The sequence below is a fragment of the Argiope bruennichi genome, chromosome 6 (genome assembly GCF_947563725.1).
Source record: "Argiope bruennichi chromosome 6, qqArgBrue1.1, whole genome shotgun sequence".
Taxonomy (NCBI): Eukaryota; Metazoa; Arthropoda; class Arachnida; order Araneae; family Araneidae; genus Argiope; species Argiope bruennichi.
The window spans coordinates 137,925,507-137,952,546 of NC_079156.1; the positions used below are offsets into that span (position 1 = coordinate 137,925,507).

A 27,040-nucleotide genomic window follows, 5' to 3' on the forward strand; every position below is an offset into this window, starting at 1 on the left:
ACTACCAATTACGTGCAATATTGGTTTTCGTCGATTCCATTTCACGCATTTTTGATGTTCAAGTTGCACCTCGCAGGTAGGTCCGTCGTCGAAAAAATTGCAGAAATTATTGGAGTTGACCGGCATATTAGCAGTCGTAGCATCGCCCAGGACCTAAAGTGGGATCATAAAACAGTTTTTTCCATCTATGAAGCCTCCGCCAAATGGAATGAAATATACCCATTTCTTAAACGGATGATGACTGGTTATGAGAAATGGATGGTACATAATAACACTGTGAGAAAACGATCGTGGTCAAGGGCAGTGAAGGCGCTCAAACGGTGGCCAAACCAGGACTGATGGTCAGGAAGGATCTACTGTGCCTTTGGTGGGAATAGATCCCAAAGTAGCCCTAGTGTTGCTTCAAACGGGACGTTAATATAACTAAACTAACTTGGTGGGAATAGAAATGAATAATTTATCATGAGTTGCTTCCATATGGCCAAATATTAAATTAGGGCCTCTGCTGTCGACAACTGGACTGTTTAAAGCTAGCGATTGACCAGAATCACGCAGAATTGTCCAAAAAGAGAAGCGTGTGTTCCATCAGGACAACGCAGGCCACACATGTCTGTAGTGAATCGCCAGAGACTTCGGGAGCTTGGTTGGGAAGATTTGACGCATCCATCATATATTCCGGGTCTGGCACTAAGAGATTACCATGTTTTTCTTGCATTGAAAAATTTCCTTATTGATAAGAAATTGCCATTAAGAGAAGATTGTGGAAATCGATTACCTGAGCTTTTCGGCAATAAAGACCAAGACTTCTATGAGACAAACATTATGAAGACACTTTTAAAATAGCAACATATTATAGAACAAAACGGTGAATATTTGACCAAATTTAATGTTAATAAAGTCTTTACCAAAATTAATGTTAAATAAAATCTTGAACTTCACGTAAAAATAACGGATTTCTTTTCACCAACTTTATATTTTAACATTCAAAACTTACAAACAGATTTCTTTTATAATATTATTAAAAAGACCAGGAAAAATGAATTGATTAAAGGACCTTATTTTTCTTTATACGGATAAAAGTGCTTCTAATCCGTGCCCAAAAAACATCTTAAAAAATTAATGACTTGGTAAAAAGACAATTTGAGACCTATTTTTGAGATCACGTGAAGGTGCATTGAGATGGTATGCTATCAAAACAATATCTCGACTTTGAAAACGCATTCATCTTTTTTCACTGTAGTTTTTAAGATGATCCACTACCAGTTAATTCTGTAGTTCTACTACAGCGAAGATCCAGTACGAAACTATTGCAGTTTTATACCGTCATTGCGTCGTTTATCGTGTCAAATTTAAAATTTTCAAATTCGTAGGATTACGTAACAGATTTAATAAAATTAAATAAAACTAAACCGAACTTTGAAGCTAAGATTATAAAATTGATTTAAGTAAATGTCATTGTATCTATTATAGGATCATGCGAAAGGCTTGACGGTGTGTTTGGCTATAATATTTCGTACATTCATTGCTGCGAAACTATCCATGAATTGTATTCATATTTACCCGAATTTTTAGATAACTTTTACATTCATAAGTTGCTACTAGGGATGGATTCACTTGATTTGAATCGAACACCACATCACCGAGGGTTCCACACCGAAGCGAGAAAAGCCCGAAGGGCAATAGAATAAATGACAGATTCTTGGTGGAATCGCAGTCCTAGACATTTTTGGACAAATGAGTTCAGTTTCTGTTCACGGCAGACTCACCTTGCAAGGATATCAGAAACAGGAGCGCCGCTGGTGCTAGTGTCCAAGACTGCATCGTTGCTGTGGACTTCTAAACTACACGGAATGTTGAAGCTGAGGACTCATGGGTCTCCTGCAAAAAAATTCAATAAACATCATATTTCAACACAATTTTTTATTCATGCTTTTAAAAATATGATGATTTATTTTAATTGTTTGTAATCTTTAATCCGTGAATAGAGGACTTTTGAATCATTTTTACAGACATCACGGAATCGCGAAATTAGTTTCTGTTAAAATTTGCTACCAGGTTTCGCCATTCGTATGAAATTAAAACTGTTAAATTAATTTTTTTTAATTTATTTAAATTCCAAAAATATTTAAAAAGTGTATTGCCATATCGATAATACACTAAAAAATTCCATCTTTACCTATACGAAACAGTTCGAGTTAAATAAGAGAGTATAAAAACATACATGCAAACATGCATGTATTAAAGACTACAAACTGGTAGCATAAAATTTTAATAATGATTCACCTAGTAATTTAAAAAAAATAAATATTTAAAGTCATGGCTTTTAATGCATTCCATAAAAAGGAAACTTTTGCCTGCTATGATAAAATGCCTTCTCATTTTCTCCCGTTGAAAGCCATTTTATTCGATCATTGCGTAAATGTTCAAAAGCAGCACTCCTGGCATGCATCCAGAGTTCATTTGAAATGATAAATTTTACTATAATTACTTCATATAACGATCCAATTGACATTTAAAAATTTATTTCCATTTTTTGTAATCTTTTTGAAAGAAATATAATAGAGTTTATAAACATTTTTTAGACATAATAGCTAGTAAAATGTATATTTTTTAATTTAAAATGAATTTACAGTGGTTTAGAATTCATTCGCTTCTGTCAAATGATTATAAATTTTAAAATGTCGATCCTCTAAATTCTAGCCAGTCTATCAAACTGCATGCATCGCTTGCATTCATTCCAGATGTTTGCTTTACAAATTTTTTGCAAAAGTTTTCACATAAAATTTTAATCTTTGTCTTTGGTAAATTAAAATGGAATAAAAATTCTTTTAAAATCAAACATTTTTTTCTAAATAATTTTTGTGATTTGAGAAATTATATTTTTCAGACTTTCTTAATAACCATTTCTTGTGAATTTTCAATACTTTCTTTTCGGTTTGATGAAAAGTTTCTCAATTAAAATGAAGCATTACAGATTTTTTTTATACTTCAGTTCTCAGAATGGAATTTGAATACTTTGTGTGAAAGAATGTCTAGTTTTTCCACAAACTTTTCCACTCTGCTAGGGAGAGGAGAATCATTCAAAATAATGGCTGGTCGAAGATTTCTTCATTACTGAGTTCACTTCCGAATGCTTCGCTCATTTGCATTGACGTGCATTAAATCCGTGTTAATACCGTGCGATGAGGTTTCGGAATCTAAAACTGAAGATGTTTCGCAGTGACTTTTTTTTTCTTCTGAGTTCTGCTCAAAATTTAGTTAAGTCTTTGTGATATGCAAATAAAGGTAAAATAATTCAGTGAAAGCAGATAATTTATTCAAAACACTGCAGTTCTTCGACTCCAGACACAGAGAAATACAATTCTTTCTGCTGATATTATAATGCAAGCAACCACGTAGCTGGCTCAAAAGGATTAAATGCAAGCCATTTGAAAGATTTCATTTTTTTTATGACAAACATTTTATCAATGGAAATAGAACTCTTGTTAATGTAAGTATTAGCAGAAGTACAACCTATTCGTTTTGCCTTCTACTGAGCCGTGATTACAATATTTAATATATGAAACTGAAACATTGTCATTTTTTATTTCAGTACTACATAATGTGCAATAAATACACAAAATAAGGTTATAAAAACTTTGTTTTTCAAAATTTAGAACACATCAACCTTTTTCTGTCTGTTGTTCGAAACATCTCAGGAAATTTCTGAATTTTTCAGAAACCCTGTGCTTTACATTTTATTGTCCCCACGGTACCTCAAAACTTCCCCTGTTCATCTTATTTACTTCAAGAACAAAGATCAGGAGATCAAGTCCAGCAAGTAAGCAGAGAGATATGCTTAGTGATCGAAACACTTAGGGAGATTCAAAGCTCGAATGGTTCTAGGATGATTTTTGGAAACAATCTTCTCAACTTGTATGAGAATTGCGTGTTCAGAAGACTTTTCCAAATTTAAACCAACACTAAGTGCCCAGTTAGTGACTCGACGACGGTAAACTGCGCACATTCGATGTTATCACTCACCCACGACGGCCGGCCTGTACTATTATTCGCACGACCTTCAATGAAATGCTGCTCTTAAGAAAAGCTGTTTACTTCTTCAAAAACATACCACAGTATTTCATGGATTTCCTATGTTAGATCTTTGTTCAGTCTGTTACTCGATGTGCACCACTGACAAGACGGATATCATTAAAATAATCGCTCTTTTAGCAGTACAATTGGTTTCAATGGACTGGCGGATCCCTCAAAAACACAGAAAATAGCCAAGCATTTATTTTAAGCCCTCTTAGAATCTTAAATGGCATATTTATTGGCATCTCTGCGTATTTTTAACAACCACTGAACCTTTATATTCACATATCTCTGGAAAAAAAATGGAATAGAAAATATTCTTTATTTTATGACTGTAGCTTTCTCCCCATGAATTTAAAAGCATAATTCAAAAATATTTTTTTTTTAAAAAAAACAGCTGGTTCTAAATAAATATTGAATCAATCGTTTCTCTCTTTGATTTTTAGTTTTAACCATCCTTTTTTATCGGACAATTTAGTAATAAAGTTGTGATAAAAGATTCTTGTATTGAAACGGTTTTAGATGTACTTAAAAGACTGCAATCATCAAGAAGTAAATTTTGCTTAGCATTCATTTACTCTAAACTTTTAAAAAATGTTCATTGTTTTGTGTCTTAGAATCAAACAATTTTATATTTGCTTTTATATCGGATCTTAAGTCGACATTTTTATGTATCGTATATTATGTTTTAACTACACCATACGCTGGGAGCAGTATAATCAAAAATAGTTTTTACACCATGAAACCTCACATTCACTCATTCTGGCATTAATCTATCGCTTCGAAGAGGAAGAGCTTGCCATGCGGTTGGCAGTCACAATTATTCTCCTCTCCAGGTTGACAATTATCTGACAGCCATCTCGACCGCGATGGATTTAAGAGCCCTACTCGGTAGAAGCGCCTATAAATTATGTAGCGTCAAGAATGAAGGTGTTGTGATTTCCAGAATCTTTATTCTAATACACGATCTAGTTTGCTAAATTAACACCGGTGCGACTTCCTCATGATATAATTCCGTAATTGAAAGAACATCCTTTATTGTAAAGTTCTAAGATTCATAAAACATATAAGGATTGGGAATTAAATACTAAATTTGAAACATTAAAGAAAAGATTATTTCTAATCGAAATATATTTATATGGATTGCATTGCCGTACTTAACGCCCTTTCTCATTTAGGAATTGAACACTTGCATCTCATTTCTCCCACATTTTATTTGATAAAATTTAATGGTTTAAACTCCACGCTCTGTTCATTTCTTACTAATCGCTTTTGTCGACCCGCTTGTTCGCCAAGATTAACTATCACCTCAATTAAATATTCAATGGAACTTGCTATCTTAAAAACTTTTTTCAACAAAATATTTTTAAGTTTCAAATTTTAATAGTGATATATCTCATACTATTCTAGAAGCAATACGAATTCATATTCATTGTATTATGTGTATCTTTCATTTTCTGTCAGCTACCGTAAAATTAGGACTTTAAATTGAAACGAAGGAGATTCAACTTCAAAACATATACAAACTTTTTTGTTGAATACAAACCTGCGTTTAGATATATAACTGAAGAAAATGAAATTCTTCAACATTGGAGTCTTATGTGCAGTATAGAATATTTATTTTATGGTTTATTCAATATTTCAAAGAATTATTCAATAAACATTTCTCTGATTTATCGCAAAATTCGGCTTTCAGTTTCATTTTCAAAGAGATTTAAACGACATAAATATTAACAATTCATTTTATTTCAGTCAATGAATGTACTTCTGAAAAAATTATAAACACTAAATTTTATATAGTCTTTTGGCTCCAAGGGATCATATCCAGAGAAATAATCTTTATCCTCAAACTTTTAAACTGTAAAAAAAATTCTGTTTTCTAGCATTCTAAAACTGGTTTGTAATTCAAGCAAATGTAAAAGTTTTGGAAGAGTTTGCGCTCTGTATTCAGAATAAGGTTTCCTCACACTCCAACCTGACGCCTTTGGAAAATGACAAATAATAGAAGAACAGCATTTGGGATTTTCCAATCTTATCTCTAGTGCAATCACAGATTAAGGAATCGTCTTTTTGATGATATTGGCTAAAAGAGTTCATACATTGTCTTATTTTTTATTTGCCTAGAAAAAAAAGATATATTCTGGAATTTTAAGTATCTAAAATTTTAGCCATAGGTAAGTAAATTTATTGAGTAAATCCATTGAGTAAATTTATGTCTAACTTAAATTTACTCAATCTAAAATCAACGCGGGAATCTTAAAAGTATGTCCCGCATAGAGAGACGACCCATTTTTGCAGAACCGCAAGGTAAAGCAAACGCAAAAGCTGACTATTTATCAGCGAATCAAATAAAAGAAACGGATATACCATACAAATGAATCAACAAATGTTCATAGAATAAAAATAAGAATAGAAAGGCAACAAAGAATGTCGCCTGCCCTTTATACGGTGTGTATTTTTCTTTCACTTAAATCGCTTCCTCCTGTAAACAACCACCTTTTGGATCCCAAGAGAATGATTGTTTGTAGAAGAGATTTCAAGTTCTGTAGCAAAATCGCCCCTATACGCCTGATTTAACTTTAACGTTGACTTGGTTTTACAAATGTCCTTTATAAATGAAATTTAATAGAAATTATTTTTTCCAGAGCACCAGGGAGGTCTTTACATCCTCACGGAGACCAAAGAATTACTGAATAATCTTATTTATATTTTTAATTCAAATACAGGTCATTACATCAAATGTGGCTGGCGTGAATAAATGAATAGCTTCTGCGAGTTCCGCCAATTGGAGTTCGCATATGTTGCATGGATTCCGATAATAGTGGATTATCTAAGTTTCTCGCACACATTTTTTTTATCGCCGGAGGTGAAGACTAGAACATCAAATATTTTTGTAACAGGGCTTGTAGTCTGCCTGTTGTAGTTCTGTAATCTTAAATGATTTCTCTGATAAACAATCATTTAAGATGAGAGAAAAGTGGGAGTATACTTTGGAAAGATCTTGTTTCGAAAGAGTACAGGAAATCGAAAAAGGTTTGGAACCATTGATCAATTTGTTAAATTTATTTTTTATTCCTCAATTTCATGGGACAATTAGAGAAATAATCTTGAAAAAATAGATACTCGCCCAGATCAGATTTACTTAAAAAAAAGGTGTACAGCCAATAAAGAGATCAAGAAGAGAAGTAATAACAAACGTACTAGTGGAAGGCCTCAGCTCTAACGGGCACATCGAATAAATCAAATCATTTGTTATAATCCGTGCCTATAAAATGGCAATTCTTACAGACTTGGCGCAATTCGCCCCCCGCCAGTACGGAGAAAATATGATAAAATAGGAATGTATAAAATTTAAACTAATTTCTATACATTTTTATATTTTACAGATGGAAAGAAAAAGTCTTCCACTGGGTCGGTTAAATATAGTTTTTATTATTTAATTATGAAATCCGCTGATATTCCCTTAGAAATAAATCAACCCCTCCAGGCAGGTGGGGTTAAGCCTTGCGGGTCTAACAAGAGAAGGGCACGAGGTTGAAAATTCAGTTCGGGATGAGATTTAATGTAATGGTAGTATACATTTAGAATGTTCACTCACGGAAAAGCGCAGTGGTCAGTCAGTTTCGAGAAAATGGTCCTCAAACTTTCTGTATAACTTTTATACTAATAACTTGTTGCCGTTGATGAAGCGCGAATGGTAAGGCGTAGTATTCGGGGGAGCAGGGTTGATCCCGGGCTAGCATTTTTTGCTCTTTTTTCTAATTTATTTCAAATTAATTTAGCAATTTACAAACAGTTTTAATTAATACGTTTTTCATTTTTTTACGCAAAAATAACTATTTATTCTCCTAATACGTGGATAATAATTTAGTTTTTAGAAGAAAAGTAATCGTAAGTATGATTGCATTTTTTTAAATATTTAAAATTATATAAATTAAATTAATAATTTAAAGATGGTTTCAATTAATATGATACTCATTTTTATATGAAAAAAAAAATAAATGTATTTTCTCTTAATATCTGAATTATAACTTATTTTTAAAAGAAAAATAATATATTCATGCATATTGTTCTTGAATTATAAGTATAATTTAATTTTCAAGTGTTAAAATAATTATAAATCTAATTTTAGCTATAAAAATATTTCAAAATAACTATTTTTATCTTAAAATCATTAAAAGTTTTAAATTCTTGGATTTTAATGAAGTTAAATTATTTATTAATAACTCAAAGAAGTTGTATTTATATTGGGAATTAAAGTATTGTAGCGAAAATTGTTCCTTTCGACCAAGCACATCGTAGCTCAGTCGGCTGAACCAAGCACCTCATAGCTGAACGGGAGGTTGCGGGTTCGAACACAAGCGAGGCAAATTGCCGAAGAAAAAAAAGTTGATTTTTAATTTCAATTTGCTTTATGTCAAAGTTATGTTAATTATTCAAATCTATGTTATTTATGTAAATTTAAATTCCCAATTTTCTGCGAGCCTTCAAAGTCTGGAATGTCCCTTGTGGTTTTTCTTGTGGATGGATAATCATTATTTATGAATTTCGCAAGATGTCAAAAGGTATCTAATTTGTATGACATGTATTTACGATAATTACCTTTCGGTTTCTTGTATGTAATAAAAAAATTAATGGAATATTTTTATGATATCAGTAATTTAATTAACATTTATCATCCTTTAAGTTTTATATGCAAATATTTTTCCTGCTTAAAAATAAAATTCAAGTATTAAGTCAATGAATATTTTTGAGGGATATTTATTTTTACAACATTCGTTTTTGGTTGATAAATAGAGTTGCATATTAATTAAAACTGTCTGCAATTTTATTTAAATAATTTTTAAAAAATGCGTTTATATTTTAATTTAAAAAAAATTATAATTGAAGTATTAAGTGAAAAGTTATTTATTGTTCTATATAAAGATTAGTATCCTATTAATTGAAACCATCTTTAAAATGTTAATTTAATTAAGTAATTATATTTTTAACAGTGCATTCATATTTATAATTATTTTTCTTCAAAAAATTAAAATTTAATCCAAGAATTAGAAGGATAAGTATTTATTTTTGCATAAAAAAATGAAACACATATTAATTAACACTGTTTGTAAATTACAAAATTAATTTGAAATAAATTAGAAAAAAAAAATTAGAAGAAAGAGCAGGATTAACCCGGATCCCCCGAATACTACGCCTTACCATTCGCGCATCGGCAACGGCAACAAATTATTATAATAAGTTATGCCAAAAGTTTGAGGGCCATTTTCTCGAAACTCGCTGGACATTGCGCTTTAATATTTTCGTGAATGAACATTCTAAATGTATACTACCATTACACTAAATCTAATCCCGAATTGAATATTCAACCTCGTGCCCTTCTCTTGTAAGACTCTGTGCCATATTTCAATTTTGAAATCCTGAATTCGAAAGTCCAGATTAGAAGACATTCATTCTGAGTCCAAATATTAAAAAAAAAAAAAAAATCCAAATCTAAAATGTTTCCGTAAGAGTTTCCTGTCTAAAAAATATGAAATAACGAAGTACTAGTAAAAAATATAAAATGGAATAGAATTAACTTTGTAAACTTAAGCAGTGAGGGGACTCCCTTGTGGGCAAATCTCTCTAAACATTTAAATTGACTTTCAATAGATTTTTAATGGCTTCCAGGCCAAAGGATACGAACGGAAAAGAATAGCTATCACTTAAAAGTATAATTGCAGATTACGTTTAAATATTTAATTGCTCATGGATTGCAATTTTCTTAAGAAAATGAAAGAGAGGCACGATTAGCTGAGAAATATTAGGAGGAAGGATTTGATCCAAAGAAAAGTCACAGATAATTTTGTTATTCACAGCTGTTCTAAAAAAAATCAAAATAAGAGGAAGAAAAAAGATACTAATTGCAGATGATTCAAGATGGCCTTTTCTTATGATTTCCTTCATTTCCCGATTCTGATGCCAAGATATTTTCCAATCCTATAAACTACTCCAAGATCATCAACGTATCTCACAAGACATGATAAAACAGCACTGCGAATTTCAAAATAGGTAAGACGCTTATTATATATCACACGTCAACATGCATTATCTCTAATCAGCGTTTTTAAACCATGTAATATTTAAAGTAAGTAAGTAATATTTAAAGCATGTAATATTTAAGCAAGTAATATTTAAAAGAATTTCTACAAATTCAGTCATTTCAATTATTATTTTTGGATAGTTAAGACTCCTTTCACTATGGAGGGAGTAAAACTATTCCGCTTCCTATTATCAACATGTAAGCGTTTGCCTTTTTGTTCTCGCCAAAATGTCAAAATCCGCCAACACGTGTGCAGGCCTCTGCGTTTTGACTTCTACTGTCTGAATAAGAGACTTACGGAGAACATTTTGAGGTGATTCCCTGAGAATTATTTGAGAGTAACGAAAACCCATATTTGATGAAACTTCTCCCTCGTCCTGTCTAATTCTTTGCTCGAGGCTGATGACGGAGAGATCTCCTTCTTCAGAACGAATTATTCTCGACTCCAAGCAGCATTTACTGTTTAACACGCCAGTAACGAAGGTAACCAACGGTTTGTCAAGACTTTGCTTTCATATTAATCGGAAATTCGAGAGATTCAGGGGTTCTAGGAATCGTTTTGGACAAGTTAGAAATCATCAGCAGAGCTTGATTCGGATTGGTTAAGAGCACCCAATTATCGCCAGGATGTTTCTAGAAGAATGAGAAAAGGCAGCCATTTCATTAGGTGACTTGAAATCAAAAATGGCCATTTTATTTGTTATTTATCGAAAAGGATGATTCTCGCTGTTCAAATTTGGAAATTTATTTCGATATCACCTCGTGTTTACAGAAAAAAAAATTTATGAGTGTCAATAAATGGACGTATTTACGCAGTAGGCGATGCACCTACTATTTGACGGATCAAGGGGTTGATGAGCGAAAATTCTTCTGAAATGTAAATTGAAAACTAAGAAAAATCAAGCATATTATAATCTTTTGCACAACAGAAATGAAAACATAGCAATTTTTTTTTTAGAATCATGAAAGAGTGCAATCTAAAACAGAAGTTAAATAGGCATATTACTAGAGTAATGTTCCAAAATTTAAATGATATTTGGCTTTAATTTGCAAAAGTTCGAGTTCACTGAATGTACGAAATTGAACTGCATAAAAAATGCGGCAAAAGATCTGGGGAATCGGGCTTGCACCGTAAGGGCTTGCACCGTAGGATAATTGATTCACGACGATGGTTTCACCCTTTGCACTCTCGCAGGCGCCATTCAAGATGGAGCATCATTTTGGCATTTTATTTATTTATTTATTTTTTTAATTTTGATTTTTAAAAAGACCTACAGAGTGGTAAGAAGATGCAGATTGGCTGTTAGGGAATCAACTTAATCAACTTAAAGCATATTGGAGAAATAAGCAAGTCCTTGTACGAAATGAGTCATTGTGGTAGGAATGATTTTTTTGTGAGTGCAAAGGGCAAATATTGCAAATGCATAGAGCAACTCTCGCCTCAATTAATATCATAGAATAACTCTTCGAAAACAATTTATGCAGTGGAATCGCGTGATATTAGATATTAATAATATCACGTGATTAAACGCAGTCTCCCAGCTTAAGTTTGGAACTACAATGCGCAGCTTACAGGCCATGCCACCGCACAAGTAAATATATGCCAAGTGGCACACTCTGTCATTGCATTCGTCAAATTCTACAAATGAATTCTTTTTCAATGATCAGCGCGACGTATTTCAGCGTGTGCGTGTCTGTGTTAGATTTTAAGATATAGTTCCTCTTATAAAAACGTGAATGAAAATATATTCATTCCTTTCTCGAACAAACCTGAAAATGTGTTCATATTGCTACTGAATGATATGCTACATAGAGTCGTTGATGAAAGCAATAAAATCAAACAATACAATTCACTTCCAAATTAATTACGATTTCGATTTTTTGTTTTCTTTATAAAAAAAAGCTGTTTCTTGCAAGTCCCGTATCATTCGCGAGAATTTTAACATTGACATATTGTTTTGTGCATCACCCAAGAGAACTTCTGGACATGCGCCAGCAAGAAATGGGTCCACGCCGCCGTACCGCGATCTTCAGTCGATCTCTGGACGATTACTGAACGAAGATATAAAAATAATTCTTCTCAAGTAAATAATTATATCTCTTCATTACACGTTGCGGACAATGTATATAACGATACAGTTATGTGGTATTTCTAAAAAGTAAATGTCCGTGATATTTCCGAAAATCCAACATTAGAATAAAAGTATAAAAAGTCTCATACGAGTTTCAATATCAAATTCACTTCATTTTTTTAAAATCAACTACCGTCTTTTCAAAGTAAATAAAATAAAAATTAATAATAATATACAGTTTGAAATGTGTAACTTTAAGCTATCGATAATCACACAAGAAGAAACAAATGTCATGACTTCAATACCGATGGAAGGATTTATTAATAAATGCAGACTAAAGAATATCTAAAAAATCTTAGCTCATTCAAATTTTATCGCCCCTCGCAAACGTGCACCGTGCACATGCAGGCGGAAATGGAGGAGGACCTTATCATTCCACAAGTCTTTCTGCGGGAGAATAATTAATGAATTTTCTGCAAGAAGTTTTGTCGAAACTGCTTTCTTGCATGTCACGTGAACATTTGAAGGCGTTTCCGGTTTTAGAAATATGAAGCGTACCATCATTAAAAAAATAAAAAAATAGAGAGAATATTTTTAAGAGCACGCCTCTAAGCAGTTAAATGATGTAACTAATTCACCTTCTTGCTCCAAGTGATCTCCTTATCTTCACTCTTCCCGTGTCATTTTGTTCGCCATCTCAAGTAATTCTCCGATGATATATTCTTAAAATTTCATGGTCAAAGTTATTTCTTCAGAATTATAAACGGAAAGAAATATAAAACGAAAGCAGAATATTTGTTATTAGTGAAGAATAATTTGAAACAACGCGCCGTGTGATAGCATTAGAGTTTCAAATACATCTTGTTAAATGCTACTTCTAGAAAGAGTTCGCAGTTAATATGATGTGTGTGCTCATGTTTCGCTTCTCTTAACGTTCACAGCTAATATTCTACACTATAAACTATTTTTTTTTTTTTTTTGTCTAAGCATACGTATAAGGAACCGGATCTGAATTCCCCTTAATGTAATGAATTCCCAAAATGAAAAGGTACCCACCGGAGGTTCCTTCTTTCCATTAAAATAAATTCTTCACCGCGATTTCCAGTTGTACGCGTGCAATCATGCGCAAACATCTTTAACACGGTAGATATTGATTTTCATCTTCCGAATTTGGCCTTTTCCAATTTAAAATTGATCATCTAATTTCTGGGGGCGGAGTAATGCAGAAAATATTATATGTGACAGATATCCATGCTATAAAAAATCGTCCTTCGCATTTCATCAAATTGACAAAGTTAAGAAAGTTATCAAAAGTTCATTTACGTTTACAAAAAGAAATTCTCTAAATATATGCCGCAAAAAATCCTGAAATCAGTACCACCTTATCAGTATCATCAGTAATTATACCTTTACATTTAGAATTAAAGAGTTTTCTAACTGGAGGCGCAATCTATTTATAAGTGGAAGGAGGATACCGTAAACAAATCCATGGCCGGAATGAGTCCTCGAAGCAGTAAATATATACAATGCCTGAAGAAAATGCTTGGTTACAGGACGAATGCAAATGATATACAATAATAGATACGTATCAGCTATGAAAACCAAAAATACAGAAATGAAACTCAAAATTATGCTGTAATAATCTTCCGAATGCCGTAAATATTCAGTTTCTATCCATTCATTAAAATCTAGCGAATGATTAAATTAATAGTTCAAATAATCCTTAAAAGGATAGCAGTTTAGGTGTTCCCAACAATAAATACAACAAACTTAGCCTAAAGGCTTCATCTCAGTGATTGACCTATATTTCGAAGACGAAATAAAAAAGGCGGACGTCTCTGAGAAAAGAAAAAAGGGAGGTAAAAAAGATCTATTACCTCATGTCGGTTGAAAATCCAATTCCTGGATAGCAGTGAAATATCAGTTCAGAACTTTGAGGCGATGTTGCGGGCAGCGTTTTAAAAAGAGGCTCTTCACGTTTTCGAACGGGAAAGTCGATCGCGAGAGCAGTTGCAGCGTGTAACAGGAGCGATGGTTTTGAAATCAGAAAAGCGTGAAGCTGTCGAAAAGCGAGCAGACGACTCTATGGGCTCGTTGCCAACCCTTGGTCACTAAGAGTTGGATAAAAACAAAGACAGATTTAGCCGAGGCTTGGCAGTTCCACTCTGACATTCAGGAAGAAAATCGAATCGGGTAAAAAGAGAAAGAAGAAAAAGGGTAAGATCCCGGGCCCTTTCAATTTCTTCCAGCTTTTCTGGAAGCCGAGCGATGCTTCGCCGTCTGTGTACGAGCTTTTCCAAAAACTTTTTGGAACTAACCGTTTGTTTGTTCCTTTTTTTCCAAGAGAGAGGTTTTTCTTGCGGTCGGGAAATAATGCTCCGGACGTGATCTGCATCGTTGATTGGGGCAGGAAGAATGCGGAATCTAGCTTTTAAACAAATTGGAACACTTACTTTGTGCGGGTGGGAATTCTTTCTCTTATCCGATTAAAAATGTATTCCGAATGTTTCATTTCGCTATGTAAATGTAAAGTTTCCTTTTATAAACAGCGCTTCCTTTTGTTGCTTTTCTCATGGAAAGAAATTTTGTTCTCCCAGAAAAGTTTCGGTAATGGAGGGTTTTTATAATCACAGAGGCAGTGAAAAGAATACAGCGTGTCATTTTTCAGCAGTCTAGAGGACCCTAGTTATTCTTCTTCTCCCTCCCAGTTTTGAGATCAGATTTAGTTGCGCAATTATTTGTTCAAAAATAGCATGCAGTGCGATCGATTCGTATTCATTGGGAATCCCATTCATTGGGCTGCATTGTTGCGGTGTCTCACGGGAGGCATGAAAACTCTTAAAGTTCAATGGCAACGAGCGAAATAAGACAATAATAATGAACCCGATTATTAAAGGCTGAAAATGATTGCAAGTATATATGAGATAAAAAAGTTATAAATTCCACAATCAATTTTTTAGAAAGGAAAACTTTAAAATCATCCTAGTATATTTTTCTACTGCATCCTGTTATCCATTGCCCATTTTGACTGTCATTATAATAACAACCAAGCTTATTATATCAAATACATTTGTGCAAATATCATTTTTCAATTGCTCCCTTTAATATGATTTCTGTGTTTTATGTCGGTAAATCCAAAATAGTTAAAATTTTAGAAAAAGTTTATTTACTATAAATTGTGAAAATGATGAATGTGGTGTTTCAGAGCTGATTATTTTTTAATCTAATGAATGAACTTTTGTAATGATAGTGTTCATTAACTTTATTCCGAAAAACATCCAGAAGAAATGAGCACTTTCTAAATGCACCAAAGCAAAGTTTTTTAGAAAGAAGTTATAAGCTTTAATTTTTCTGGCTACCTCAGTTCATGAGAATATCACATAGTAGAATGAAAATGATGGCAATTATATGTAAAAAAAAAAAAAAAAACGAATGTTTGTCTAAGATCTTTGTATACAAATCTACAGCTTTTGTTCGGTCTTGATGAAATTGGGCACACAGACTCTTCAAGACAGAATGAAGAGCAGGGTCAATTTTTCATAATCCAGAAGTTAATTAAAATACAGCAATTAACATTTAAGCCAGTGTTTGATATCTTATCCAAAAATATTGTTTCACAAAAATAATTTTCACATTTTATTATGATTTAAAATTTTACCTTTTTAATGATACCTGTTTCATTACAATTTTTCTATGATTTTAATAGTTCTTAAAAAACAATTACTTTTGTACACAATGTTTTAATTGTTACTATAAAATTCAAACTCATTTTCATTGCGCCATCAATTCATTCAATGATCTACTTCCTTTTTATATGTAGTTTGCAGGGCATCGATTCCATTAAATGACGATTTTACAGTCTCATCAAATAACAAGCTGAAATTTTGAATAAATGCATTCCATATTAATGCATCGAATGCCACAATTCCCATCGGAGGATTTCGAAATTTTACGTACACCACTATTGTGTGTCAATATTGTGTGTTGCAGAAAACGTCTTTGCTTCATTTTTTTACAACTAAACAAATTTGAAATTCGTCTGTAAGTTGACCGAAACAAGTTTGTACAGTATTTTGGTTTGATTTTTATAGTATGAGGAAATATCATATATAAATATATTATTTAGAAATTATAGTAATGGTTTGTTAGTTACTCAGTCTTTTGTTTTTATTAAAAATGATTTTATTGGTCATTTTTTATCGATATCTTTTCTCAAAAATATCAAATATTTTCAAAACAAAGCATAATTTCATTATAATTATATAATTACGCAACTTTTGTGCATATATACAACTTGCACGTTCAAACATTTCAAAAAAAATGTCGATAGTTAATGGGTTAATATTTTAACAACTCGGTAAACCAAATTCTCAAGCTAATCGCCAAAAACGGCTAATCTTAATAGAGATCGATGAGTACCATATTACTATATTTAGATCCAGAAAAAGAAGAAATAAAATAAAAGGTTTAAATCTGAAATTTTTAACGAAATATTGAAAATTATGCACTAATTCACTCTCCGAATGAAAATAAGGCCTACAAATATCTGAGAAACTCGCATAACTGATTTAAACACAACATGCTCCCAATACACGATACATTTCAGAAATATGAAATGAGGAATTGCTCTTACAAAAGATAGGGAAAGAGTAAGGATTTTCAGAAATTAAGACAGTGATGTCGCAGTCACATGGGAAGTGTAACTGCGCGCGCCATCTAATTGGACGTTGTCTTTCGCAGAATTCTTTTACATTTTATAAAATGCATGACAGATTTCAAGATATATTGACGACAAGACATACTGATTACTCTGCGTATTGACAAATATCACTTGCATGCATTCAAACAAAAGATCAAACTCATCTGGTCTGCAAGTTTTAAAAAGAAAGAGACGCCATATGATAATAATCCATGTAATTTGAAATTAAAATATTTGTTCCTTTTTACTTTAAACAGTATAAAAATACTATTGATAAAGAATTCAAAACACTGAAAACAGCTGAGAAATCAGAAACCGACTTCAAAAAATTCATTTTTCAGTAGAATTACTTCCGAAAAGAAATCGCAGAAACAATTCTAAGTCGACATTTTCCCAGAATGAAATGTGTGGTTGCTAGTTTAAAGTTATCGAGCGAACCATCAAAGGGAAAGGAAAGAAAATGGCTGGTGTTGGATCGTGCATCCAATTTCAGGATGATTCTGTGAACAGGCGATCATCGAGGTGATCCATATTCTTGATGGAACGGGTGGGTTCGTTTCGAAAACCACATCCGAACAAAAGAATTTCCCGGCTGGCGCTCCCTGCATTTAGAAGCAGCCGTACAACAAAGTACTAATCTATCTCGCCGGATGTCTTTCTCCTTCGGTGGGCTCAGCGCAGATGAGTCACCATCCGCGTTGTCCGTCCCCGCTGTTTATCGCGAAAATCTGGGTGAATGAGCATCGGGGCCCCAGAAATAGCTGAGGCGCGGTGACGGATATAGCAGGCCCGCACACCTGTCATCTTACTCCTTCCCCAAGAGACGGTCGTTAGTGGCTGCCGCAGGAATGCACGCCGACGTCAGGTTGCTTCTGCAGCCAGAAGCGGAGGAGGAAAGCCTTTTCAAGTTGTGTCCACGTTTAGGATTCCTCTAAAGGCTTATTGGCTGGCGTGGTACCCATAAACTGCTGGTGCAAAATATTGTTCAAAACTCTCTACCGTTGGACTAAAGCTGTTAAATGAGGCATGTCATTATTTCTTGGGTAAAAGGAGCCAACTATAAAATAGTCGTTAAAATTTAAATTATTTTTTAATTTGTTAAAAGTTAATCGAAGTTTTAATAACGGAACATTCAATCTCAGAAAAGGCTCCTCTACACATCTTTAAAACGCAGAAAAGTAGCATTTTTTCCATTTCATGCTGTCCATTTCATGCTGTTTTAGTGCTGTCGAGCAGCGGTTTCCTAATTTTGATAGTTTTAAAAGAAATAAAAATGCATCCGTACATTAAAATCTACCGGGGGCACTTCAGATATGAGAAGGGAAAACTTCCGATATGGTGGTTGGTTCTTCGGTTCTTGGTCGGAGTCATCAACTTGTGATTATCCACACATTAATGTACATTCCACGTGTTATGACGGAATGAGAAAAAAATGATTGATGACTTCATAACGTCATTCAGAAATTTTATTCATAGAAACTTTTCGAACGACCTGATCTAGACATCTTTATTTACATTTCAGAATGTCAAAAATATTTTGGAACTATCATCATCTCAAAATAAAGAAAAAAAATCCATAGAAATATGGATAATGCTGTGAGATGGGCTGTTTTATTAATTGCAAAACAGAGGAGCAAACATTGCTTTCATTTCTGCTTCTTTGCTTCATAAGATTTAATTGAGGTGAAACTGGGAATGGATGAAAATGGCAATCGCAGAGCATTCCTTTCGACTACATTCTCATCTCGCGTGCACAACAGCAGTCCCGATCGATTCGCTCAATCCCAGCGTGGGCAGATCATTTCATAAAAATGTACAATATTGAATCTGGTGGAAGTGGGCTTCATTCCATGTGTATTATCAACCCTGTATCACTGACAAACCATTTTTCCGAAAACGTCTACTAAAGTCTCTATTCACATTCGTTTTTTTTTAATATTTATCAATAAGATGTGTTCATACAAAAGTGCTAAAAAACCAAACCTGTATTTTGGACTTCTTTTTACACTACCGATTGAATCCATCATTTGAAACGGAATTATTGTTGTAGCTACAAAATCATTTACTGAATTTCATTTATCCCATTTTTTTCGAGTTGTTGCGTTTGCAGAGATTCAACAGACTTTGACAAATTCGATACGAATTCGTCTTCAGTGCTTCGCCTGCGCAGCAAATTCTGTTTATTTAGTTCTCTTCGTTTTGTATTTATTGTAGTTACTCGTATTTGAACAGACAGACTCCCTTTGAATGAATTACTTTCAAAATTTGAAAAAGAAAAAAAAAATACCTTACACACTTCATATTAAATCCATATATAAAATGTCATCTGTCCAGCTGAAATTGTTTTTGAACTATCGTGTTTACAGAAGGATAGACATAATTAAAAAAATATGTCTTTAGGACTCTAGGAGGTCTGAAACGTGGAGATTCATCAAGATCTCGAATTCAAATATTTGGCATTAACACTATTTTCTCTTCCGAGAAAGTAAAAGTGAATACTGAAAGATAGCATTGAAATCCTTCTTCGGAAGTCGCATTTCAAGTAGCGAGACATCTTGTACATTTTCATTGATGCGGAATGGTAAATATTAGAAAAAGAACTTTGTCGATGTATGACTCACTAAGAAGCATATCCTTCGAGGACATAGAACAGAATGTTGAGTATAGACATGATACAGTATGCGCTTCCAAATAATATGATAATCAACAGCCTATTTCTCCAAATGAGTTTATAATGAAAAGACATTGAACATTTCAGTGACAATGAATTGTTTTACAAAAATGTCAAAATTTAAAAACTGGTTTGGATGGTATTTTTAGAGTTGAAAGCAACAGCTTTAAACAGCGGCGAACCTAACAGCCACTGTCTCAGACACCATACAGTATATTTTGCTCGGAACTAGTAGTAAAACTCTTTAAAAACCAGAAGGTAATATGAAAGTATGCAGAATACTGGCATGGTTGACATCATCGCCTATAGCGAAGGAAAAGACATTGTGATTAGAATTTTGCATCTTTGCTTTTTTTACCTGACTTGAGCAACATGCAACTATGCTAGCCAAATAATATTTGTAAAATAGCAAACTTTTATTATATGGACAATCAACCACAAGGATAACACTAAACCACCGATAACGACTAAGCATATACTCAAAGCTGGTCGAATTGAATTTAATACTTAAATTCGACAAGATTGATTGCAAATAGGATCAGTCTTGTCCTGGATGATCTGTCATTCCTACTGAAGGTGTTGCAAAGGTGCACCAAGGAATAGCTGAAAATAGCGCAACCAACACACTCTAACTTCACATGCAATTAGTATACCGACTTCTACTGTACGGATTCTGCTTTTAGCAGATATTACAAATGGATTATCACCAATTGCGATTGGATTTTATAAATGAACTTATCATTCCGTATGACGCCGATAACAGCTGGGCATTTGTACTATAATGTTGCTATAACACATTATCTTGTAATGATTAAACTAATTCTATGCACACTGGACAGAATATTGGTTAAATCCCCAATATTCTGTCGTACTTTCGTTACGCGGTACAAAATTTGATTGTTTATAATAGAATAACAAGTCTCTTCCTTTCTTTTTTTTTTACAAGATTACCTGCCCACGGTGTGTGAACGTGCAAGGTTAATGAGTACTGGTTACAAATCAATGCTGACCAAATATGCGTTATTTTTGATTTTCAGCAGCGAAATGCAGTACAAGTGCAAGATATTGCTTCTCCACATGTGGGGCCTTCATTCATACATTTGTAAGCATAGTACTCTAATAACAAAATTATCTGTTGACATTTCACGTTTCCTTGGTCGGCAGTGTCACTCGATTTCACTTCGCTGCATATATGACTGTGGCTCTATAACTAAGACATAAAGCGTACACATCGCATTAAATCCACAAACTATGCATGTCCATCCACTGTGAGATTCCCCTTCAGAAAGCGCGTGCTGCATGACACCGCACATGAGGGCGGAATCATGGACAAGCTGTGAAACATAAAAAAAGGTTTGTTTTACTATTACTTCTATGTATTCTTATTGACTGTTTACGCCTTTTTTTTCCTTTATCCTTGCCAAGAGCAGTTATTTTTCGCTCTAAAAATATCGCACCAACTTCATATAAATTTTTCTTACTGAGAAGATTAACTTTTCCCTGAGTGGAGGTAGGGGGTAGCCTTACGAGTGGGTTTTCTTACTATTTGCCTTACGAAACTTCAAAATGTTGTCTCCTGTAATTGTAACTGCGAGAAGTAGACATATGTTTCACATTATTCTTGACTATTCATCGTACCTACAGGGTGGTTATAATTTAAGTTACCTTGTTTAGACCTACATAGTGCCCGCTCTAGTGGAAGGATGTCGAAGAAACTTGATACTTAGGTTGTATGGATCATGGGGAAAAGAATTCTGCAATAAAACAAATTAGTTTCAATTTCAACCACCAAGTGAGAAGGCGGCGCATGGAAAACAAAAAACACAATTTGAAACTTAAAAACTTTATTTAATTGCAATATCATGTTCAATGTGCATTCCATTTTCATCATGCACATGTTCAAAGCGTGTTATGGAGTGTTCAACAGTGGCACGAAGGGTTTCGTGATCAATTTCAGTAACATGACGTGTTACACTTGCTTTCAATTCATGCAGAGTCCGTATGCTACCTCCATAGACACGATCTTTCAGGAATCCCCACAACCAGAAATCACAGGGATTCAAGTTCTTTAAACGCGGAGGACATGCAGTTGTAAAAATTCTTGAAATTACCCGTTAATCTTCAAAATCGGCACGAAGCAATGCCGTTACTGGTCGGGCAATGCGAGGTGGCGCACCATCTTGCATGAAGACAGTAGTCCTTAAACAGTCTCGTTCTTGTAACGCAAAAATGACTTGCTGCTGAAGAAGGTCGTGGTAACGGGCACCCGTAATGGAACACCTTTGAGGGTCATGAGGCGTGTTCTCCTTTAAAAAAAAGGACCAAGAATGAAATCAGCAGTAAAACCACACCATATAGTAATGTATTCAGGATGTAGAGACTGTTCATGCACATCATTAGGAATTGCAGTACCCCATATGCGACAGTTCTGGGTATCAACTGCTCCGCCTAGGGTAAAATGAGCCTCGTCCGACCACAAAATGTTCCAAGGCCATGAATTGTCAACGGCTATTCTGGCTAAAAAATTCTAGCAAATTGATTTCGCTCCTCCGGGTCTGCAGGATTCAGCGTTTGCACATGATGGATGTGTATGGATACCACTTTACAATGGGTCGAAGAACTTTTCGTATTGTAGACCAACGGAGGGACAAATCACGTGTCACCGCTTGAGCACTTGATGAAGAATATAACGAATCTGACGCTCTTTCGACACGGCAAGAGCGACATCTTCCGCAGTTTGATTTGAAATCCGTTTCCGTTCTCTTCTTTGTACCACACCCAACTCTCCAGTCTCTTCAAATTTAATAATCATCTTTTTCAAAGCGTGCGTGGACATAGGTCCTTTCCGTAAGTCTTTCAAGCGCCGATATTCTCGCAGTACAGCTGACAAATTATGCTGTTCTGATAAAACAACTTTATCAGTAAAGCTCTTCCTTTCTTCTCTAACGACATGGCAAAGAATGATTTTGCGGCAGTGAGTACTGGCTTTTTAAATTACTCTAAATTTGCATAACGGTCTTTATCGTACATGAAAACCGCCATCTTTCGGTCGAAATTTGAACTAATTTTTTTTTATTGCAGATTTCTTTTCCCCATGATCCATACAACCTAAATATCAAGTTTCTTCCACATTCTTCCACTATAGCGGACACTACGTAGGTCTAAACAGGGTAACTTTAATTATAACCACCTCTACATTCAAATTTTTCTCTTTCCCTCGAATGTTATGCTCTCCAAATTCGGAATTTTTTTACATAATCCTACAATAAGTTAGTATGAACAATGTTTTTAAGCATTCATAACTAATATCAAGGCTTTCATTTGTCTCATGGTAGCACGAAATAAATTGGTGATGGGGCACCTTCTGTCCCATTTGAAATACATTGTAGAGGCAAAAGCTATTACAATATTGCCGTGCTTAATTTTTTAAAAAACACACCTCCGACTTATTTGAAATATTTCATAAGAGCTACAAGAAAGAGAAAAAGATGTTTAGCCTTGATTATGTTATGTATTGATTATTATGTATAAAATAAGGCATCATTACTACATTTCAAAACGGAATGCAAGTAAATCACCCAACTGCGAAAAAGAAAGTGCACAACGAACAGATTTTCCTTCTTTCACTGCATTAGAGAGAGAAAGAAAAATCATCGCAAGCCAGGCAGTGATTGACAGTAATTTTGCTGAGAGAGAAGCAGCAGGCAGTCTAACCCTCATAGCAAATTGTACGCCGTAGTGAAACCTCTGATATTCTTGATAGAATGGGTCGGTAGTGACATGAATATTCAACATCGATGTAGATTGGGAAGATTTTAAAGTTAGCTATTTTTTTGCTTATTCTTTACAATAATCGGTCTTAAGTATTCCAGAATTATCTCGAAGTCCCCACCCCTTATAAATACATTTATTGCATTCCTTTCATAAAAATAATCTGAATTTTTTTTAAACTTCGCAACCACATATATATATATATATATATATATATATATATATATATATATATATATATATATATATATATATATATATATATATATATATATATATATATATATATATATATATTTCCTTTTGCAAACCGAACTCCAAATGTGTAAATGAGATAGATGCAAAAGTATTTCGCCGTTGTATTGATTTTCAAACATTTCATTTGGGTCCAACCAGACGCTGTCTGAATTCTTTTTCTCCCGGCAAAGCTGCCAAATAGAAAATTTTCTGTAAGCCGACTTCAAGGCCTGCTCATTCCACGCGAATGCGAAGCTTCTTTTTTTAGGAGTTCTTAGAATGAAGTGTATGACGAAAACCAAGACCAGTTAATGGTATGCTCCGAGTTCTCCACCTATTCAGCTTTTGTTATGGACTGCATGCGCTGAAGGAAATGAAAAGCTTTTTTGAAAAGCTGTTTCAGTGTGTATATTCGTAGACATTCCCTTGAGTACACGTGTGCCAGTAAATGCAAACAAAGCTTCTCTGTTTGTTATCATATCTAAGGAACGTAAAAAATATCCATTTCTATAAAAATGCCCGCATCTGATACCTCTTTTTGAAATGCTTCACGGCGACGAAAGTGGTTTCCACCTCAGCCATCTTCTGTGTACACTTTTTTTAATATTTAAATTTGGAAATGGATTCACTTGAAATAAAATCGCAAAAATGGGACCGCACAAATATTGAAACAGGAAATCGAAATCAAAACTGAATTGCAGGTATAAAAAACCAAATTTCATTTTTTCTCAAAGAAATTGTTCACTCTACACGTTTTAGCTGATTTGCCAAGACATACAAAGCTAAATGAGTCACCCACCTTAATGATATTTGAATAATTTAAAAAAAAAGTAAGAGAAAGGCTACTCGGTATAACATTCTTTAATATAAAGAGAAATCTGAAACATTAGCGTGTTACGATATTTTGGACAAGAGACCCAATCTATTTTACTTTTATTTATGTTTCAAAGAGAAAGAGACAAAAATGCTGGTTACAAAAGTATCGCTTCGTAGGATTTCAATTCATTTAACGCAGTTTAATCCTTAATACGGGAAAGATAATGAGTTGGATAACTCTTCAGTAACCTGTTCCGCATTTAAGTATTCAGAAGATCACACTCGTTAATATTATATTCTCAGGGAAAAAATGAATAAAATTTCTCTCTCATTAGAAAATCCTCCCATCTTTGACCCAAACGGCTGTACGTGTAGTTGCTCGTTTAAACAAACTGCATTCCCGGAAATCAAGCATATTACAACCTCAAGGAGAAAACACACTGGATTGAGTAACAGTGCTTTATATAATTTATCTTATTTACCGCCCATTTAATTCCTTTTATTCCCTAAAGGCATAAGAGAAGCTCCCCATGCTCAAAAATAAAAAAAAAAGTGAATTTTTTTGAAAAAAAAAATGCTTTAATCGTATTTTGAAACGAGACATTTCAGTGATACAAAATTGTTTGAACGAATTATTTTAACTAGAGTTTCGTAATTAGGCTTCATTTCTTTGTACTCATTCCGGTATTTCTGCGTTTTAATTGTGCGACATAACTTTTTTTGTTCAAAATCCTCCCTAAAATCGTTTCTTCAAAGTAAATAAATGTTTTAACGAATTTCCAACTAGCATGCCTTCCGACCAAACTCATACTTATCTTAAAATAACTATTAATTATTCAAAATAGTCGCTTTCTAGCCGAAACATATCACGATCAGGAGGTTAAGAAACTTTATGTGACGTCAGAGCTCAAAATTTTTAAGCCAAAGCAAACTACCTTAATAGGAAGTTTGTTCCCATTAAAAATCCATTTAGTGTAATGGCTTTCAAAGCATGGTGAGACGAATAATTAAGTCAAACATTTAACTCGGCAAACTTGGAATCAAGCCAATGGTTTTTTTTCCCTAACTCAGTTTTTCTTAACCTAATAAAAAGGTTCAAGGAATCATTTTTAGGATCGATATCATTCAGTGAACATTCTCTCGCAATCTCGCAGCTTTAGCAACAAAAGTTTCACTTTTAAAGTATGACGTCATTAAGATTTTCTAAAGGAAGAGTTTTTTTTTTTTTTCAATACAAAATAATTTTTCTTTTTAAATGTGGTTCATTTTTTAATGTCTAGATAGATAATCAGGCATAAAAGAATAAGAATGGAACAGAAATTCAGTTCCTAAAACAAGTATAAGTCTTAATATGAAAAATGTATTCGTTCTTAAAAATAATTGATAAGCGATTACTTACATTTTTATATTACCGCCTTAATATGTCTCACTAAAAATAAGAACTATAAATAATGTTCTCATTTTTTTACATAGAAAACCAAAGCAAAAACTCAATTTAGGTAACATGAGTGATATTTAAAAAGTCTTTGGGCGAAATTCTGCGCTCTGTCGTCATAATCTTCTTCCACTATCAGGCCGATCAATGAATTCCAAACTTAAATTCGCGCGATGCAGCTGAAATACAGAATTTGGAATAATTCCATTTTTCTTTTCATAAAATCATGCAAAGGAACTTATAACACCAGTTTCCATGTTAATTAAGTTAATTACAAGGCATACTTAAAAATTCAAAAGGAAAAATGAACTACTGTGCAACATTTTGAGGAATCGAAAAGTTAAAATGGATCTTATAAATTGAAAAATAGAATTCATTAATATAATCACCCGCATTCCTCATTTTAGGACAAAAAGAGTGATTAAATCTATAACTCTCTTTTCTCTTCAAAAAAATACATAATTTATTCATTAGCTGTATGCTTCTTTGTATCTAACCATCTATCGATATATATATATAATGATATTTTAATTCTAATTTCAATTTAATTAATTTTCAAGATTTTATCTTAATTTAGCCCATAGTAACTTCATTCTAAAATATTCTCTTATTTCGTGATCCAATTCCACTTTCGGTTTAATAAATCCCTTTGTAAAAATAATGCGCCATCAAGAACTACGTTTCAAATGAGAGTGATACTTCGGTACCCTTGAACAGGTGTCAAAGGTCATTCCCTCGGCGCGTGGCCGGAAATCCTATGTTCTATAAGGCAAGTCATCATCTGTTCGTCCCATTTTTCCCTTTTCTTACTTCTGTGTGTGCCGCGCTGCGTTTTCTTGTATATAATCATGCCTGCCACTCGGAATAGAATAAAAAGATAATTAAAAATACCAAGTCTCTTCACTGTTTCTAACCTGCATTCTACTTCAATCAAAACATGTTATACATGTTACTCTTCCGTCGGAGTTCTTTTTGATTTGTTGGTCGATGAAATGAACAGTCCTTTAGTGACAAACGACAACTTTTATTAACAGGAAGACGACAAATGTATAGAGACGGCAAATGTACAGCCGAGACGAACACTGACAAAATAGAAGCACGCTTCAGCAAACAGTAGCCCACAAGTAATAATCGACCACAGCCCACAAAGCGGCCAGACAGAATCCAGCAGAAAGAGAGAATT

General features: G+C 33.6%; 1 protein-coding gene across 3 annotated transcripts in view; it reads right to left on the bottom strand.

Annotated features, from left to right (window-relative positions):
• The window catches only part of LOC129971351 (acetylcholine receptor subunit alpha-1-B-like), a 152,353-nt gene that overhangs the window by 89,423 nt on the left and 35,890 nt on the right, over positions 1 to 27,040 (bottom strand). For 2 of the 3 annotated variants that reach the window (XM_056085030.1, XM_056085029.1), the window contains exon 2: positions 1,767 to 1,878. In XM_056085030.1, the coding sequence (XP_055941005.1) occupies positions 1,767 to 1,821 (55 nt within the window). In that variant the 5' untranslated portion in view covers positions 1,822 to 1,878. Of the gene's footprint in view, positions 1 to 1,766; positions 1,879 to 14,105; positions 14,223 to 27,040 lie in introns of those variants that run through there. The other variant, XM_056085031.1, reaches the window with a different exon arrangement.